Raw genomic sequence first — 19,551 nt, 5'->3', positions numbered from 1 at the left:
ATAAAAAATTATGTGGGTCTAGATACAAATTCATAAAGTTCTGCAGACTATCACTGCCATAGTTTGCTTCAGCTTCACTATCGAAGGCAGCCTCTATCTTGGTTTAGGGTAATAAAAATAAGGTTGGTTTCAGAACTGATGCCATAAACCTGCAAAACGTTGCACGTCTACCATACTGTGTACAAATGTCAGCTGCCTTTTGTGATTTTTATCAACTCAAATGTGTATAGTTTTGTTCTCCAGTGCGCTTTTATTTTTTGGTGTAATCATGCAATGAAGATCCACATTTCATTATCCAACTGTGCTTTTATTGTCAGTGTAAATTTGCAGCTGCAAAAATTTTATGTGGTATCCTTAAATGTTCCACTGTGGAAATGATGTGCAAAAGCCTATTTTTGCATTCATAGAAAAAAAATAAGCTGAGTCAAAGTCATCTTTATTTGGATCATTACAGTAATTGTGCTTGTAAATATACTTTAATGTTGAATCAACTTTTTTCATGCAAGCAGGGAATGACTGTCTGCTCCTCTTAATCCGATTCTTCCAGAACTCAATGTCAAACTACATGTTGCCAGTGCAAAATGTCTTTAATACAATGCACAAATCCCATAAAACTCTAGAATATTTGCAATTGTCATGTGACAAGACTCATCATGACAAAATGTTTTTTTTAAAAAAAATCTTTAACCAGTTCAGCTTCTTGGAGACATAACACTCAAACCCTGATCTTAATTATTAAGTGCTGGTAGCTCATGAAAGTCAGACCATAACATGAAACGGTCATTATTAAACACCCTTATGTGTCAAAAAATATCTGTCCTCAAGTTTTTATTGTCTCAGTCAACCATGGCATGATTGGAGGCACAAAAAGTGGAGCAAATGATAATTTGGACAAAATTAGGAAATGACAGCAGTGCCGTAGAAAACATCACAGGGAGAATATCCATGATTCCTCTAGTTACTTACAGTACAAAAAAAGCAACACTTACAAACATTGACAGAAAAGTTTTCCTTACTGTGGAAAGTAAACAATAAATCAGAGAAACAATACAAAATCAAGAGGATTAACAAATCCTTGATGCCCAGAGAACCCACACCGGTATGTATTAAAAGTTGTTAGGAATAGGCATAAACAAGAATATTTAATCCAAAAAGTAGATCTTTTAACTTGCATCTTAAATAAAAAAACTAAACTAAAAGCAGCCGTAGTCAAATTTAATAGTACATAAATATGCACGAGTGCTTTGCAATAATGAGCTCTTATTAAGAGCAAATCTTTATTAAGATGTAAGGGGGAGGTATTCTTGATTATGCCTAGGAAGCCACTGTAGTCCCAGTCAGCCTGGTGAGTGGAGAGCAAGCTTGCTGGACAAGGTCAGGTCCTCCAGTATCACATGTGTCTGGGTAGAAAAGCGGAAGACAAAAATAAGACTAATTCTGTTTAGAGAAACATTAATTTAATAATGAAATTATTTCCGACTTACAGCTTTGACATCACTCATCAGAGGCACCCATTCCTTTGACCTCCTCATTTTTCCTCATCTGTTGACAGCGAAACATAGTAGTGAGAAGCGAGCACAGTTACAACTTACTTTTCTTATACATTTTGAAGACTTATTTATTTCTAGTGTTAAAAATGTATTCACTGTAGAACAAATGCTTCCCACTGAGTAAATGCTGTAGAATCATAGGAACATAAGAACTATGTTGTGTTTTAATCACATTATTACTTATTTGCTACAAAGGAAAAGTTCAATATTCTTTGTCAAAGACTTCAGTATGTGAAAATCATCTAATGTCCAGATTCAGTACAGAAAGTAATATTTCAAGCCTTTATTTCTAGTTATTTTAATGATTATGACTTAAAATAATCATTTTAAGTCATAATCTTAAAAAAACTTAGTGTCTTGGGAAATTATAATAAAGTATAAGATCAACATAAAAAAAGGATGTTTTAGGCACAAATGTGAGGCTTCGGGGTAGCATGTTAATTTCTATGCACTCAGTACTTGGTTGGGGCTCCTTCTGCATGAATTATTGCATCTATGCAGCTTGGCATGGAGATGATCAGCCACCTTATGGATTGGACGGATTTTGCTCGACTATTCTCTCAAGATGACAGCTGATTAAAGGTGAAAACAGTTAAAAGTATTAAATACAGATAATCCTCTCTCTTTCAGACCAACTTCAGATCCCTCATGTTGATGCAGCCTTTTCTCTCCACTGATTTCATTATGAATATGCTCAGATCTAGTAGCCTGAACAACCAGCTTCTTCAGCCATCACATTTTGGAGTTTACTCTCTTTGTGGAGGAGGTCAATAAGCCTTCTGAACATTTGTCAAATACATGAGTGTGAGACCACATAACATTTATATATTAAAACCGTTTTTCTTTAATTTGGGTAAAATCTAATATTCAAATTTTTTTTTTAACATTAATCACCAAAATAACAGGAAATAAAAGCTTAAAATATTTTATTTCATGTGTATTGGATTTAAATACAAGTTTCACTTTCCTGGAATTGAGTTTAAAAAAAAAAAGTACTAATAAGTTAGGTTAGTATTTTAAGTTTTGAGATGTACCTGTATGGAGGAGAAAGTGGAGATTGCAGTTTGATACTCATATCACTAGATGTCACCATAACCCCAACATTAGACTTTTAAAAAAGGCATTTCTCAAGGTGGATTGATTTTGTTTGATCCATTCAGTACATGCAGCCAAGGGCACAGTCAGATTTAAACAGATTAAATCTGCCACATGATACTTTAATTTACTCTTACAGCACACAGTCCAAAGAAGCTGCTTTTAAAATATTTGTATTTGGTCATATCCTTTGTATGAAGGGATGTACCAAGTCTTGCTCACATTAACTGGAACTAGAGATGCATCAACATTTGGACTGATATCCAAACAAATTTGACTACATTTCACTCACCTCATCTAGTTCCTTCTTCGTCTCCTCCTCCATACGCCGTATGTCGTCCATCGACAGCTCAATCCATTTGTCAATCCAGCAGAACAGCTGCCTGTGGAAGTGAGTAAACAAACGCTTTTCCACCTGGACACAGTGGGAGAAGTGGGAAACGACAGAAATTGAAATGGAGGTAAAGAAGTCAACAAGCTTTACAGCAAAAGTCCATTTCTACAACAAATCAAAATATGACAATTATAACATTTCTTTTACTTTATGAATAAAGCTTTCCATCTTGTTTTGTAGTCCCAGCCACTTGAATTCAACAGTGACCAACTTGTAGGCACACATGTGAGGACAGTCTTTGTTGTTGGCAAGCTCAGTCTGCAGATTTAGACAAAAAGCAAAAATTAACAAGATAAATTAAATAAGTAAATAAAAAAAAACCTTTAAGGTATTTTAATCATAAAATAATATCCTGTACCTGCCACCCATTTTTAAGAGGGCCTCTTCCCGTCTTCTCTGATTTAAAGATAGCAGGATCCTCTTCCTGTTTGTAGTCCTGTAAAAATCAAGGAAGCATGTAAAATAGCATTGAGACAAGGGAATAAGTAATAAGTCCTTTACTGGATGGTAAGCAAAGACATTCAACTTTCCTGGGTTCCACCATTTGTATAATTATTTGTATTTTTGCATAAATCCAAGTAGATTGAAAAACATCCATAAAATCTGGATACATGCATTTTCAGCAGAAATCTTTTTTTATTATTCTTTTCTTCACATCTCTAATAAATCTGTTGGAGATATAACACACAGATGGCAAACTAAATGGTGCCATCTGTGTCCCTTCATTATTATAGGCCATTAACTACCAATCCAAATGCTTTTTTCCCTCTTTTTTTCCATTCTAACTTGATTTCTGACCTTATAACTTCCATATTTTGGAATTTCTTCATAAATACATGTTTTATTTCTTAATGTGAAAATATTTTTTACGGTAGATTTACAGCACCAGGGAATAAAAGTAGAGCTAAAAGTGGAGTCTAAGGGGTTAAAATTGCAAAAAAATATGACTAAATATCTCTCATGTACGCTTTAGAATTAGCTTCATAAAAACAATATATTTTGATCAATCATATTTCTATGAGTCCATTTTTATGTCTAAAGTACACTGACAGACCAAGTACTATACATAAGCAATAAAATAATCCTAATTGACATCGCTACCGATTTTTGACACTCCAAGGATCAAATAACACCAACACAAAAACTGTATATTAAACACTGCAAATTATTTAAAAAGAAAACACACAACTAAAACTGACATGTAAGAATTTTAAGGTAGTAAAAATTCAGAAAATGTCTGAACATTTGCTAAATATGGTGAGGACTGATAATGAATAAAAAACATTTGAAAGCAACAATCTCGAGCAAGTTATTCTCACTGCATTCTGTAAAAAGGTAAAGTCCTAAAAACGGCCTCTGAAGGTTAAATTTAGAAGCATTAATCAGGGAACAATCTGAGCTGAAAACTGGGCTTGTTTACATTTTCTAAAATGTTTTCTTACCTTTGAATTGATGCAGCTGTTATCTGCAATGTCAATTTTAACAACTTCAACTGCATCCCATTTCTCCACTTTATGTACCTGCAGAGTAGTAGTACAGACATTTTCATGGTTTCATTGAACAGAGAGGACACAAATAAGCGGCAGCATTAAAACAGAAATAGCCAGTTACAAATCAGATGCGCCCCATGAACTCTAGCTCTTGCATTGGTAATCTCTGACACATTTGCCAAATGGGGGAGCAATCTGAAGAGAAGTAGTTGAAATCCATGGGTTTCTGGATAACTCGGAAGATTTTCTGTTTTGCTTGAATTGTCTTCAATATATTTCTTTGACAATAAATGAATATGAAGCCCACTGAGCTCATTGCAACAACCGAGGTGATGCGTTTTTTTGGAAATGTGGACATCCAGCTGAAGGTCACACTGATTTTCACTTTGAAAATTACTGCTAAATTTCTTCTAAAACAATCTTCATATGTAAGCTAAATGTACGAGGAAAGAGCCATCAGAGTGGAATGAAAAATCTGTAGATGGGCCAATTTTTTATCCAATTAATTGTCAGAATAACTAATTACTGAAATAATAGTTAACTGCAGCCCTAATAATGACACACACTAGGGTACGGCAGTGGCGTCGGGGTAAAGCACGACCCACGTATGGAGGCCTTAGTCCTCATGCAGTCTTCACACGTTCAAGTCTTGACCCAATGTCTTCGCCCTCTCTCATAGGACACCTTCCTGTCTGACAACTGCTAAAGACTACCAGAGTCGACAAAACCCTAAAAAGAAAACCGTAGTCATTTCACACTATATTCCTTTTTGTAATTCAGCTCTTTATAAACTAATTAATATAACAAGCTGATAGCTATTCAGGATCTTTTCTTGGGTAAACATGCTGCTTAGCAGACGTGCAGGTAAAATGCAGCTCTGCACATAGAGATCTTCATGGTATGTTTATTCACAACTTCTTATTGGTTCATTTTAATGTGCCGATTTACTACCCGGTGGTCAATAAAAACACAAAAACCAACTCATGTAGCAGGATTGTTTGTGTTTTAATCATTCAGGGAAAAGTGAAGTTTGGAAACAACTGATCTGTTTGTACATCAGAAACCTCAAGCATCCTGTGTGGTTTTTAGCACCCTGATTAACGACTGCAGTGGAACTGCTGCGTTATACGTGCAGTTTTCGTGTCATCACATTAGAACATAAACACAAACACAAAGCTTTATAGTGCCGCATTAATAAGTCCCAGAACACATGGGCATACGATGACTTCAATTCTGAATGAAGGATAATGTTCATAATCTGAAGAGTACAATATCTGTGGGTTGTGTGTCAATCTAAGATTATTTAATATTTCATTTTACCGCTTTAGGCAGAAGGCAGTGGAAATAATTCCCTCAAAATCATAACCGTCTGTGTAAACTTTAATGGGTAATTTTACTACCATTCTTTTAAACTTATCTTAGTGCAGGTGCCAAACTCAAGGCCCGAGGGCCACATCTGGCCCACCATGGCTTCTTATGTGGCCCTCTACACAACAAATTATATCAATAAGTTATTTTTCACAAATCTGCAAAATTCACACACACACACACAAATCAACAAATCTCCACATTTTTCTCTGATTTTACTGCAAATTTTCTCAAGATTGGTCTAAAACATTGAGTTTGAGTGACTGCTGCCTCTGCCTTACTTGATGTCAAGTTATAGTCTGCAATAAAAAGTCATATTTAACATCATACACTAGCACAAATATCATAAAAAATCGTTACAAAAATGTCTAAATTGGCACCGCAAACCTGCAATTTAGATTGCAAAAAACACTAAAACGATCACAAAATCCTGGAGGAACCACTATTTATTGATATTTTAACAGTTCATTTAGTTTTTTCAATATATTCTGGCACAGCCAGCCCTTTAAGAACATTCAGATTTTTGATATGGCCCAAAATGAAAATGAGTTTGACACCCCTGCCCTAGCGCTTCCAACTAAAAAGTTTAGCGAGTACTTTCTTGGGTCTGTATCAAAGATTGTGGTACACTTTTCTTTTTCTGTTCATTAATTTTACTGACAAGATCATAAAAGTCCCATCATAACCCATCTTAAACAGTCACATTAATTGTTAAAATGATAATGACTGTGGCCTAAATCCACAGTCTCACACATTCCTCCTGGTCTTCCTGGACTTGAACTGTGAGCTCACTTGTGTGTAATTTAGTCTCCAGTGGGATTACTGCAGAAACTATTGGCATAAAGGTTTTGGGCTTCAGACAAACATATTTCCCCTTTACACAGTCAGGCTTTTTCCTGAAATGTTCTCTGCAAGTTAAAACTTAAATCTAATAGTAGTGGTGGACATTGTGACTTACGTTCACTTGCTCCCCCATATCAGGCTTGTGCCACGTCTCAATCTTGATCATGAACTTGTCCTTCATATAGGTGTTCTGTAGTTACAGGACAGAATGGTCAGTGAACATGGAATATTAGTGTGTCCAACTTAAGTATGATTCACAAATACTTACTGTAAGGACTGTTTCAGAAGAAGCAGTGGACGGTGGTGGAAGAATTATGAGAAAGAAAAAAATTTTTAAAAGATGTAATTATAATCAGGAGATTTCAATATAACCATACTTTTTTGCACTGAGGTTTATCTAAATCTCAGGGAAACGAGGTTTCAACTGAAAAGGAGCTGATCACCCATGTTCAGGGTTCAGTGTGTCACATGTTGCTGTATGTGTGCACTGCAGTGTGACTTACTTGTACGGCAGTAGGGATATGCATTCCAGGCCTTCTCGTGGACCTCAAGAGAACCTTTTGGAGCGATCATGCGGACGAACGGCGGCACTTTGCTGCAGAGACAAACGTGCAAAGTGACTTTTTCTTGAAAAATATTCCTCTGTCATACATTTTCTGCTGTATAAATCGAACAAACCCCACTCTATATGTAACATGTATACAGACATACTAGTAGAAATTAATTTAAGGTTTTGCAAAGTTCAACCATAATTAACAACAATAATGGCAACTTTGACATGAAGGAACGTCAAAGTAAGAGGATTGTGACATGCATGAAGGGTTTGGCTAGCTAAAAGTCACCTACCTCTGCAGGTGGTAGACCTTATGGGTGTATTGCCCCTTCTCTCCATTCTCCTCGTATGGCTCGTTGACGAGAACCTCCACACCTTCTCCTCCTCCCGTCTCATTTTTGCTGGCTTCTGCTACTGCGTACAGCTGCCCCACTTGGTACTGAAAAGAACCAAGAAATCCATTTTTAAAAAAAAAAGCTTGCTCAGTTTTGAATACAATATTTTTTAGTGACAGCCCTTTTTTAAACTTTCGTAAGTGCAAGTCTTGAACCATCCATCCATCCATTTTCTGCCGCTTATCTGGGGTCAGGTCGCGGGGGCAGCAGCTTCAGAAGGGAGGCCCAGACTTCCCTCTCCCCAGCCACTTCTTCCAGCTCCTCTGGGGGAACCCCAAGGCGTTCCCAGGCCAGCCGAGAGGCGTAATCCCTCCAGCGTGTCCTGGGTCTTCCCCGAGGCCTCCTCCCGGTGGGACATGCCCAGAACACCCTTTACGGCAGACGCTGCCCCAATCCGCCTGTCGATCTCCCGCTCTCTTCTTCCCTCATTCGTGAGCAAGATCCCCAGATACTTAAACTTCTCCACTTGAGGCAGGACGACCCCCCTGACCCGGAGAAGGCACTCTACCCTTTTCCAGCTCAAGACCATGGCCACTGATTTGGAGGCACTGAGCCTCATCCCGGCCGCTTCACACTCGGATGCGAACCGCTCCAGTGAGAGCTGCAGATCACGATCTGATGAAGCCACATCATCTGCAAAAAGCAGAGATGCGATCCTAAGACCACCAAAATGGATCCCCTCAACACCTTGGCTGCGCCTAGAAATTCTGTCCATGAAAATAACAGAATCGGTGACAAAGGGCAGCCTTGGAGGAGTCCAACTCTCACCAGAAACGAGCCCGACTTACTGCCGGCAATGCGGACCAGACTCTGACACCGGTCATACAGGGACCTGACAGCCCGTATCAAAGGGCCCGGTACCCCATACTCCCGGAGAACCCCCCACAGGGCCTCCCTAGGGACACGGTCTTGAACCACTTATAAGTAAATATTGTTTCATTTTCTTTATTAGAATAATAACACAAAAGATCAAAGAAATAATTCCTATTTAATATTTTCACATTACAACCATAAATGTCAAAGTGCTCCAGGGTTTCCTCCAGTGCATTCTAAGCCTGGCGGGCCACTAGGCTTTATTTGTGCCCCCACCAGGCTAAGCATTGCTTAGTTTTTTAAGTTTTTTTTTTTTACTGTTTGCGTTTTTTAAGACGTTATAGTTGGTGTTCAGGTATTAATCTTCCAATAACACATAATTATCAAGTGATATTTTCAAATTTCCTGTCAGCTTTAAACATTTCTAACTCAAAAACACGACGGGCCGCTGGAAGAACGACTGCCTCAGCGCCCAACCACCAGGCTTAGCAAGTTTTCTGGGGGAAGCCTTGTACTCTATTTCGATTTCCTGTGATAGAAAAACAAACAGTAGAGCATAATTGTCAAGTAAGAAATAAAAATTAAAAAAAATGTAGAATGCATTATTCCAATATGCCCTCCGTTTCTAACCGCCTTTCAATGCAATTACAGCTGCAAGTCTTTGGGGTCCTTCACCACTAGTGATGCACCAATATAAAAAACATTTTTTGGTCAAACTGGTGCTATGGTCGATAACCAATATTTACTAATATGTTCTATATATTTCCCTACACTTTCAAAACTGTAAAATCAACTACACCACTGACATTGCTTTTCTGCTTCAGTTAAACACTCCTACCATCCTGCACTGCCTCACCATCACTGTTATATGATCAAGCAAATACCACAAGGTCCCTTCAGAAACACGTAAACAAACGGCAATATGATGGAAATTAAAATCAGTTGTCAATATCAGCTGATACCGATGTAAAACTGGATGGATTGTGTCTGAAAACAGACATATTCAAGTTTTACCACAGATTTATTTTTAAGTGGATTTAGGTCTGGACTTTGACTGGGCCTTTATAAACCTTCCCTAGCTACTCTGGCAGTATGCTTAAGAGTCGTCATCCTGCTGAAAGTTGAACCCAACTCCAGTATTTAGCTCCACCAACTCTGATGCTGAAGAAAGGCATCCCCACACCATAATGCTGCCAGCACTTTGTTTCACATTGGAGATTATGTGTTCATGCCACAGTATTCTGCAACACGTTTGCTGTGTCACTTGGCTTGTAACAAACTGCCAAGAACATGACTTCTTTAGTCATTTCCTTTATGTTTGTGTAGTGCATGACTAAACAGTTGACCTTCAACAGATTCTCCCACCTGAGCTGTGGCTCCACAAGAGCCACAACCAACGTCTTAGCTGCTTATTTATGCCATCTTTGCCGAGGGGTACACTGAGACAAACGGCCAAGTCTTGGTAGGTTTGCAGATGTGTCACGCTTTATTTTCAGGCAACAGATTAAACAGAGCTTGATTGTTGACATAACTATAACTAATTAAGTAATCCAACAATCATTAACGGGAGTAAACACCCTAAAAAAAGGCCATTTGTTGAAAGAACAATGTCAGAGTAGTAAACTGTGCAGAAAAAAAAGGTTTTACATTGAAGAAGAAAAAAAAAAAACCTTTGAGAATATTTTCTACCCAGAAATCCTCAAGTTGAAGTTTTAGTTTAACCCATTTCAAATTATGTAAAAAAAAAATTAATAATAAAAAAAAAAAAAGTCAAGCAGAAAGGGCTGAGTTTTTCACATATTGATGCTAGAAGTATCTTTTAGTTGCATTTGGATTTTTTTGCTGCATTTGCAGCTAAAAAAATTTCATGATGAAGCATATAGTAAAGGAAATCTCTATTTTAGGAAATAAAATTTTGATTTAGTTACTTTAAAGGCATTTTTTATGCATTTCTAATATTGTATAAAAAGGCTTAAGTGGCTAAATGAAAAATCTGAATGAGAATTTTTTTAACCTGATGAATCATTAAACTAATCAATAGATTAATGTATTACTAAATTAATCATTAGCTGCAGCCCGTGTTTGTTAACTAAAAAACCTCTGAGACCTTCACAGAACGTCTGAATTTATACTGAAATTAAAATTACACACAGGTTTGTTCTGATTGTGGAAGGTGAAGATCTGCCTTGGCCTCAAGTCTCTCAGTCTCCGATAGATTTTCCTCCTAACATCTCCTACCAGTTAGAATGATTTGTTTAGGGTGATTTGCAAGATTATCTTTGGAGTTCAAATTCATAACACACTTAAATCTAATTTTCTTCATGAACGGAGTCATCAAAACATAATCATCTAGCAGTGAGGTACTAATTATCCCCACATGCTGGACAGCCAAGGCTACAAAGTTAGCGTTTAACTAGGATGCTACATGCTAAAGTTAAGGATCTCTCCAAGCTGTTGCTTTGAATGTGTACCAACATGACTCAGATGTAGGCAGAGATTTACATCTGTTTAACTCTCAGAAGAACATGTGATGACTATGTAAAGCACTTCTAGAAGAAGTCAACACAAATAATAAGGTAGAAAATATTTCAAAAAGTGCTCTGAATGGCAGGAGAGCTATGAAAGAGAAGTTTATAAAGAGCGGCAATGACCAATCATAAACAGTTTTCCAACCACTACCAATTTAATGCTTTTTCAGAGGAAAAGCAGCTGAGTGACCTTCTCTCAAACTTGGCTTTCTTCCTCTTCCTCCCAAGTCAGGCAGAACTGCTGTGGCACTGGAAACAGTGACTTGCTCCTTGGGTGTAGTCGGCTTTGTCACACACTCTGACTAAACAAAAAGGTTTGTCGGCTGTTTTATGCAACACTGAGACGTCTGGTCCACCAGGGCAGCTGCTGTGTCATCATGAGGCGTGCTTACTAGTGGGCTACAGTTGAAGAGGAAATGCCACATCTGGTGCCTCAAGCAGCCCAACCACGCACATAAAAAAACATAATCTTGTTTTTGGATTCAGACAAACCCTCTTCAACTCAGAGGGTTGAACCCTCTTCAACTGCCCAACAACTTGTTTCGGTAGCACTGGATGTTCGGCTTCTCCTTTGTGACCAGGAATGTTACCTGCCATGTAGAACCAGTCTGACTTATCAAAGACAAGAGCAGGCAGCTCCCAGAAGGAAACAAACGGTCATCAGAAAGTAACAACCAAAAAACAACAACTGCTACAGCTTCAGGCACAGAACTGCGTCTATCAGGCTGGTCAAAGGAAAAGACAGCCTGCTACAGACCGACAGGGTCATGGTGTGCGTTTTAAAGTTGAACCAGAGCCACAATGACGAAAGTAAAAGGTTGCTATGGACTGAGTCACACAAATAAACCTCAGAATAACTAAACTTCAAGCTCCTTTTTGAGTCAGAGCTTAATAAACATTCTGCCATTCAGAATTTGTCTCATTTATTTTTTTTTGTCGCAATAATAAAATTAGTCAGGCCTTTCAGTTTTAACCTCTTTTTCATTGGATTCATCACAGATTCAAGATAATTCATTTAGGAAATGTGCATTTTTGGATCTCTGAGGTTTCCAAGTCAGAATTTGTTGTTATTTGTTCCAGATTTTAGACATCCAGCCATCACCTCCATCTAATCTGGGATCAGTTCACAGCCACTTGAACCAGATCTTCTGGGGCAATCCAAAGGCGTTCCCAAGCCAACAGAGAAACAGATTCCCTGCAGCGTGTCCTGGTTCCTCTCCCTCACCATGGAATAGGGATGCAAACAATCAACTTGCAATTGTTCATAAGATTAAAATGAGTTCCAATCGATTAACTAATAATGTCCACTTAGAATACTATAATCCGGAAGAGTGTGCTGGTTGTCATTCTTAAGCAGAGCCAGTAGGTGATTAAAAAAAACAAAAAACAAAGGCGATCCCAGATCAGCAGAATAATAATAAAAAAACTGAGTCAGATGTAGGGTGCAAAATGCAAATTATACTGTTGTTTTCAAACATTTGATATGTTCATTCAGCCGAGCTGCATGATGGAGCGGCATCAACTTCTCAAACCGAAGGCCAGAACGTGATACTAATGTTTTATGTAAACATTCAAACATAAACAGCTGATTCCTTTCTATGACTTGTGATCCAGAATGTCCATATTTTGACAACAAACTGGACACACAAGTAGCATTTTTAGACTCTGATTTCTTGCAATTATCTAATCTACAATATATTGACCCTTTTCATTCAGTCATTCAGCTGATCATTTCCATTTATCTTGTTTAAAACCTGATAATCTGATAGATTCAACTGACTCAAAATTGGGAGTATTTTAAATAGAAGGTTAGTCAGTAATTTCGAAAGAATAATATATTATTTTGATCTAAATCACTGGCCATAAAAACACAATCATGCAAGCCAAGGCCAGAACTGAGCTCTGCGTTTCTCTGACTGTAGACACCCTTGATGTGTTGGCATGCATTATTAATCTGTAACTCACCAGATGAAAACTTCATGAAACCTGATCTAAACGAAGGGTTCCACTTTTTTTAACTGTTTAGCGCTAGATGGGAAGCCTAGCTCTTGTGTCAGAGGGATACATTCATCTGACCCAAGCATAGTGTAATAGGAACCAGGTTGGCCACTAGACTGGCTGATCCAACTTTGGGAAGTAAACTCTTATTATTCCACCTCCACTCTGTCAAAATATAAAACAAGTAACAACAGCCATCCGTTTGAATTAGATTATTTTGAATGTTGAAACTGCAAATCCACGGTAAGCATTAGGATTGCACATGTCATCCCTAAATTATATCCAATGTGATCCAAGTCAAGATGGCGTAAACATCCCTGTTGCTCAACTATCAGGTGAACCAACTTTCCACACTGAGGGGAGGAAAAGCCGGTCTGGCTTCTGCTCTGTGTGGCACACTAGGGAAAGACGTTGTATATGACATTTGGTTTAAAATGCACAATGAATGAAAAGGGAGGGACTCATCTAACAGTGCAGGGAGAGGTGAAGAAACAGAACCTGCTCACCTGAATATTCAGGAAAAACCACCATTACGGTAAATTAACCCCGACCAAACACACACAAACACAATCTTCAAGAGCGGTGGCCATTGTTCTCCAACATGAATCATCTTGAAGAGGCAGCAGGGTCAGAATCACAAACTGAAATAAGTCAGTCACCGGCATTCGCTGCCGTGACGCACAGTGGCGTGAAGCCATCTTTGCTCATAAATAATCACCATCTGCTTAGGCAGGAAAGCTAGAAAACATATTTTCAAAATCAGAATGAGCAAAAATTCCTACATCTTAGGAAAGCTGCCAATAAAAAAATTAGGCACAAAATTCTGATAGCTGCATCTCTGACTGTCACTGTAAGTGACAAAAACAAAACATTCTGCAGATAAAAGACAGCGGGAATCCAACACATATCTAAATATAAAACATGTACACTCTGTTGAGGTCAATCTTGTATTTTTATTGATACGATTGAAAGTAAATAAATGAGTACCTCCTCGACTGAGATGGGCAGGACAATCTGGCTGTAAGAGAGAGAGAGAGGAAAAGCAAACATAATTCATTAGAGTACACACATCAGCAGGAAGTGATGAAAACACACTAGTTATAGATTTACTGCTGAGGCATCATATCTGTACAAGGAGAAATTATAAAGCTTTTCCTCTTTTCAGTCAAACAGTGATTACATAATACTGTGGGGTTTATAGGAACAGTATAATCTGCAAATACTAATATTTACCCAGGATAATTAAAAGTTCCCAAGAAGGTGCAGTAAAGGCAAAGCCTGGAAGAGTCACTTTCAGATTTAAGCTGAGTTTCATTGCAAAACTAACTACAATATATACTCCTTTTTCTGGAAAGAAAAAAAAAACACTAATAGTATTAAACACTCCTGGATAGTATCTTTGATCCATAGTGAAAGGATGCCCTTCATGGTCCGCTCAGAGATGAGGAAACACTTGCATTTATGGCTTTTACTTCAACACACAACTCATCTAACTTCCACTACACGTGAGCTGAAATATAGAGTAGGACTCAGTGAGATAAGGTTCGTCAGGCACAGGCAAGTAAACCTTGAGGTCAATAACAGGTGAAACCAAGGCCTCACCCCATGGATCACACAGTTATAAAGAAAAAATACAAACATATGTTTATTTTTCCTGTTTGCACACTGCACAATCAGAACGTCTATGAAAAAAGTGCACTTATGCAATACACAATGTACACCGGGAAGTAGCAAAGCATGTGATCTTCTGCTGGAGTCTCTACTATCACAGGAACTAAACGAGCAGGAAGATGAAATTATGAAGCTGCAATCAAGACGTGTCCCATAAAGCGAACAAACAAGTCTGGAGTTTTTAGTGGAAACTTTGCCTTTGAGTGCCTGTATGCATTCTTTGTCCTCCTATACAATAGAGAATTAATGACCAACTGTTGTCAGTCTAGCGGAGCTTGAATATTTCATAAGACAGATCAGAGTGGAAGAGGAGCTTTTAAGGCCTCATCAACCTGTTGCCTACTGGGCTAAAAATAAGATCAGATGTTCGGATTCAAAAGAAGAAAACAAACAATTCAAATGGTTTCATGTTCTACTAGCACTAATATGACCTAAAGGCACATCCAGCTTTATTAGGGATTGTAATTAACATGGCTGAGCCTGGTAATGTACTTTGCACCGTGGTCAGATGACAGTCAGAGCTGGATGTCGTCCCAGCAGTGATGTGCATATGACAAGAAGTGATAAACTATAGGAGCTCATAGGAGCTCATAAGCCCAAACACTTGTCTTGTAAGGAAGGTTTTAAAAGAAATGCAGCAACAACGTCCTTTTGTAAACTTGCCGGTATGTTTCATTTCATACAATCCTACATTTTATTAAATAATACTTCTTTTTAGCGTGGGATAATGGTTTCAGGAAAGGAAATGGAGCGAGGGAATACCTCACTGCTCCGTTAGCCTCCGTCTTCCTGTCCATTAAACCGCTCTGAAGCCCAATTTCAACACTTAACTCTATTATGCCGCTGTTTCAGGTGCAATTTAGTAAACCTGTTTAAGCCGAAGTTTCATATACTCACATAGGCGTTCAACCGTACTTATTTCTAAATATTCTTCCTTGCATGTTTGCTAAACCAAAAAAATTGAGAGAAACAGGAAGAAATCTAAATGAAGTTTCGCGTATAACAACTCCGGGATTAGATACTAAAATATGTGAAAAGACGCCGCTTTTGAGAAAAAAAAACCAAATAAAAGTGAGTCATACAGTACGAAACATTCACTTTTCGTTTTTAAGGTCTAATTAACAATTTTGTAGCAGTTCAATAGATTTTATTTTAGTTCAAACTTTTCAAGTCGTCGAAGTGAAATGGAAACAAAGCAGTGACTTGAAGTCAAAGCGTACTTACAACTCTTTAATCAGCATGGTGGCTGTGCGTCCGTCCAAACGTCCGTGTCCGAGTGTGGAATGAGCCGAACCGAGCTGTTCATTCACTGCTTTGAAGGGACTTTTCTTCCTGTTAGATGCCGTGTGTGTAGAAGGGGCGCGGCCGAGGAGGAGTCCCCACCTAGTCTCAGGTAACTACCAGTTGCGTTCAGGTTCTGTCGGAAAATAATCATCCAGCTTTACCAGTTTTTCTCGAGCCAAACGTTTCGCTACTGGTTTAAATACAATCCAAATGTATGCACCGCACAAATAAAATGTAGTTTCATACTGCATGTTACCATAAAATTACTCTTTGTTTTTATATCCACCCCTGAAATGATGTGAAATTGACAAACCAGGTAAGTGCCCATTGATAGGCCCAGTATGCAGTGGCGGACGGTGTTTCTGATATGGGCGACATGGGCAGCCCAGAGCGGCCAGAGCTCTCGGAATACTCCCTCCTCCTCTTCACACACACACACACACACACACACACACACACACACACACACACACACACACACACACACACACACACACACACACACACACACACACACACACACACACACACACACAGGAGAACGCACTCACGCGCACATACACTAACAAACGCATAGATAAGCATCCTAAACCTCAGACCCAAAAGTTCAAACCTCTCTTGCCTCAATTTAGTTTAAACAGAAGCAGAACATCCATGTTCATAGCCACCAGTCCTTAAATGAAATAGACAAAGAAATAATGAAAATTCAACTGTGTTTAAAAGAGTTAAGTCTGTTATTGTTGTCCCTTATGAGTTCCATCTGAATCTTGTTTTAGTTTATTGGAATTACAGTAGCTATGTTTTGTCTATTAAGCATTTTATTTAAATACATAAATAAGGTAAAACGAACTGAGTAACCTTCATTTACTCATAAAATACATTTGATAAAGTTCTGTTTGGTAAAATTGGGTCTCAGGTTTATTAGAGAACAAACAGCATCACAGAGACCAAGCAGTGAGGTTTAGATTTTACTTACAAGTAAAAATCATGACAATAAGAGATCAGTCTTGTGTTGTTTTAAATGTTGATATTTATAGCTAAACAATTTTCCTTTATTGCCTTCCAATAAAGGACACCCTGTCAAACTTGAACATATGCAGTGTCATTTAGCACAGAAAACAAGTCATCTAGAAATCATTCATACTGACTGTGTGCTTGACTGAGTGACTTTACATTTCTTATTATGTTTAAAATGAGTATCACTCATTCTGAGATCTGCACATCGTGTTCAGACCATATCCTAGACATGTACCTCTACGTGCTTCTGGAAACACACAACCGCATGTTCTCTACTGAGCTGCCTCATCCCTTTATCACCACGTCTTTGTCGTCTATAGGAGATACAACAATAATAAGATAAATCATGTTTTTCACCTTCTCACAGTTGTAGCTATTACCAAATGTACATTTCCTTGAACTGGAAAACAAGTGTAGCTATAAATATCACCAATGGGGAAAAACAGCTCATAAAACAGATAATGGAAAATTGTTTACATCCGTGCATTGCTGATTCAGCAGTTTTAAACGAACAAATCCAACATTCATTCATTTCTACACCAGAGAACTAATGAATTAAGTACAAATTTATAAGACACAGTTGTGTTTACTTTTTTAAGTAATAAATCACAATGTGCATCTCTACTATTCATGTTTTTTATTATACTTATCTTTTATCAAATTATTCAGGCCATTTCATTGTCTTTTATCATTCATTTATTTTCCTTGGTATTTGTTTTGGTTTGCAGTTTCACTCACACCATCAGCATGTCGCATTGGATTATAGTATCCGTTTTTAATTGCCATTTTCCCAAGAGTGTTATATTTCAGAAGGATGTGTATGAATGCTTATGCAAAGCATTTTATTTCTTAGTTCTCAAACACTGACACATATTTCTGTTCTTTGTCTTATTTTTTGTTTCCTACCAAATCGCTTACTCAGAAGTTAGTCTTTTACAATCTTCCAATTGTGCTTGTTCTTTATCAAAATTTTAGACAAACATCCTGGAAACGACTGTTATGCAGAACTCCTGGAAAGACTTTTCCATCGTTTCAACCAACTGTTCTCTTGCTGAGAGCCAATTTTCCAAGAAAACTTGCCAGATGTTCCAACTCATTAAGGTTCGCAAGCAATTGCTTCTACCAACAAAAGCATTTGCAGACCAAGACTGGAGCCAACATTTATTTCATAAATGCAAATTACAAGCAATTAATTTTTTAACACTAAATGATTCAGGTATTTTTTCCTCTGGTTGACCTGGAAAAAAGGTTGTAGTTTTAATTGTGTCAAAGTCATCACTTAACTTTATACATTGAACAAATAGTTTTAAAAAGTATTTTAATAAAAAAGAATTTGGGGTCAATTCCACAATTTTGTTTTGCAACCCAGCTGTACATACATAACAATGCTGTCTAAATATTACCTTTAATATGGAAGTCTGACACCTAGTGATTTAGAAAAGTATCGTCTCTCCTTTTCTAAATCACTTGAAAAGGATTTAGAAAAACGCTCAAACACTCCTGTTTTTGTACCATTAAAAACAGGAGACAAATATACAAATGATTGTTTATTTCATATATTCAAACTTTTTTTTTTTTCCTTTCAGTTGAAAGAACATATTTTTAAAAGTCACTGACAATAGTTATACTGTGGAAAAGACCAAAAAAAAAAAGTCATACAAGGTAAAATATCATGGAAATGCACAATCCTGTAAACTCAGAATGGAAAAAAGTAAAAACAGTTAGACATGATAGGAAAAAATACAAAATGACAAGTGGAGAACAAAAAAAAAAAAAAAAAAAAAAGGTACATCTTTTTTTTCCCCCTTATATTCCCACTTTTACGCATCACACCTACATGACTATTAAAAGCTAACACCCAAAATTCATCACCAGGAAACAAAACAATCCATTGAAATGAGCAAGAATGCACAAAATCGCTTTGGGGCTCAGGATTCGGTGGGACGAGGCGAGTAACCCAAGGAAGTCAGTGACTTCGTTCCCATTTTCTCATTGCTTGTTCAGTACAGGCTCAGGTCTCACATTGGTTAGCAATGCTAGACCACTTTCCTGTAAATGCTGCTGATATAATACCAGGAACTCAGAAACGGAACACTTTAACCCAAATTCCTGCCTCTGAGCTTCTTTTTCATAACAACCCCAAATTATTTACGGAAGGAGAGAAAATGTTACCAAAATTAAATCCGAGTGAGGGACAAATTGTGTATTTCAATTTAAAATGTCTGATTTCTTTAAATAACTGCAATTTTTCTAGTAAAATATGAGTACATTCTGTCTAAAAGGAATGGATTGTGAACTGAGAAACAAGACTCTGCTGCACCTTCTGTGTGAATAAAGGCCAAAATGTGAAGCAACGCCTCTTTTTTTTCTGATAATAAAAAAAACATCTTCTAGCTTCCACAGCATGAACAAATCTACATCCAAAAGCCCTGGGTCTACATTCTTTCCACTGTGCACCACCATTAAGGAGTCGTGTGTTAGAAACAGCAACAACAAGCTGTGCAGGAATATGCAAATAAGGTCCATTTTAGACGTTTTAAAGTGCATTATGT

At 37.6% G+C, this 19,551-nt stretch overlaps 1 protein-coding gene across 1 annotated transcript; it reads right to left on the bottom strand.

Annotated features, from left to right (window-relative positions):
* Positions 1 to 419: 419 nt before the first annotated feature.
* LOC103474900 (phosphatidylinositol transfer protein alpha isoform) lies at positions 420 to 16,076 on the bottom strand. The gene is made up of 12 exons (XM_008426172.3): positions 15,923 to 16,076; positions 14,015 to 14,045; positions 7,587 to 7,732; positions 7,244 to 7,335; positions 7,009 to 7,016; positions 6,856 to 6,930; positions 4,482 to 4,559; positions 3,398 to 3,475; positions 3,187 to 3,297; positions 2,938 to 3,060; positions 1,485 to 1,542; positions 420 to 1,400 (listed from the first exon to the last, which is right to left on the bottom strand). Exons 1-11 carry the CDS (start codon positions 15,937 to 15,939, stop codon positions 1,495 to 1,497), a joined length of 807 nt encoding a protein of 268 aa, XP_008424394.1. The 5' UTR covers positions 15,940 to 16,076; the 3' UTR covers positions 420 to 1,400; positions 1,485 to 1,494.
* Positions 16,077 to 19,551: the final 3,475 nt, after the last annotated feature.

This window comes from Poecilia reticulata, chromosome 13, assembly GCF_904066995.2.
Source record: "Poecilia reticulata chromosome 13, P_reticulata-male-v2, whole genome shotgun sequence".
Lineage (NCBI taxonomy): Eukaryota > Metazoa > Chordata > Actinopteri > Cyprinodontiformes > Poeciliidae > Poecilia > Poecilia reticulata.
The sequence above is the reverse complement of the archived record's forward strand: the minus strand, read 5'-3'. Positions and strand labels throughout refer to the sequence as shown.

What these genes read in the sequence shown, in the direction of transcription:
- LOC103474900 (XM_008426172.3), bottom strand. An exon ending in TGCCCATCTCAGTCGAGGAG is followed by an intron (nt 7,733 to 14,014) that starts GTACTCATTTAT and finishes GGTTCTTTTCAG; the next exon opens with TACCAAGTGGGGCAGCTGTA. An exon ending in CTCTTAAAAATGGGTGGCAG is followed by an intron (nt 3,298 to 3,397) that starts GTACAGGATATT and finishes CTAAATCTGCAG; the next exon opens with ACTGAGCTTGCCAACAACAA.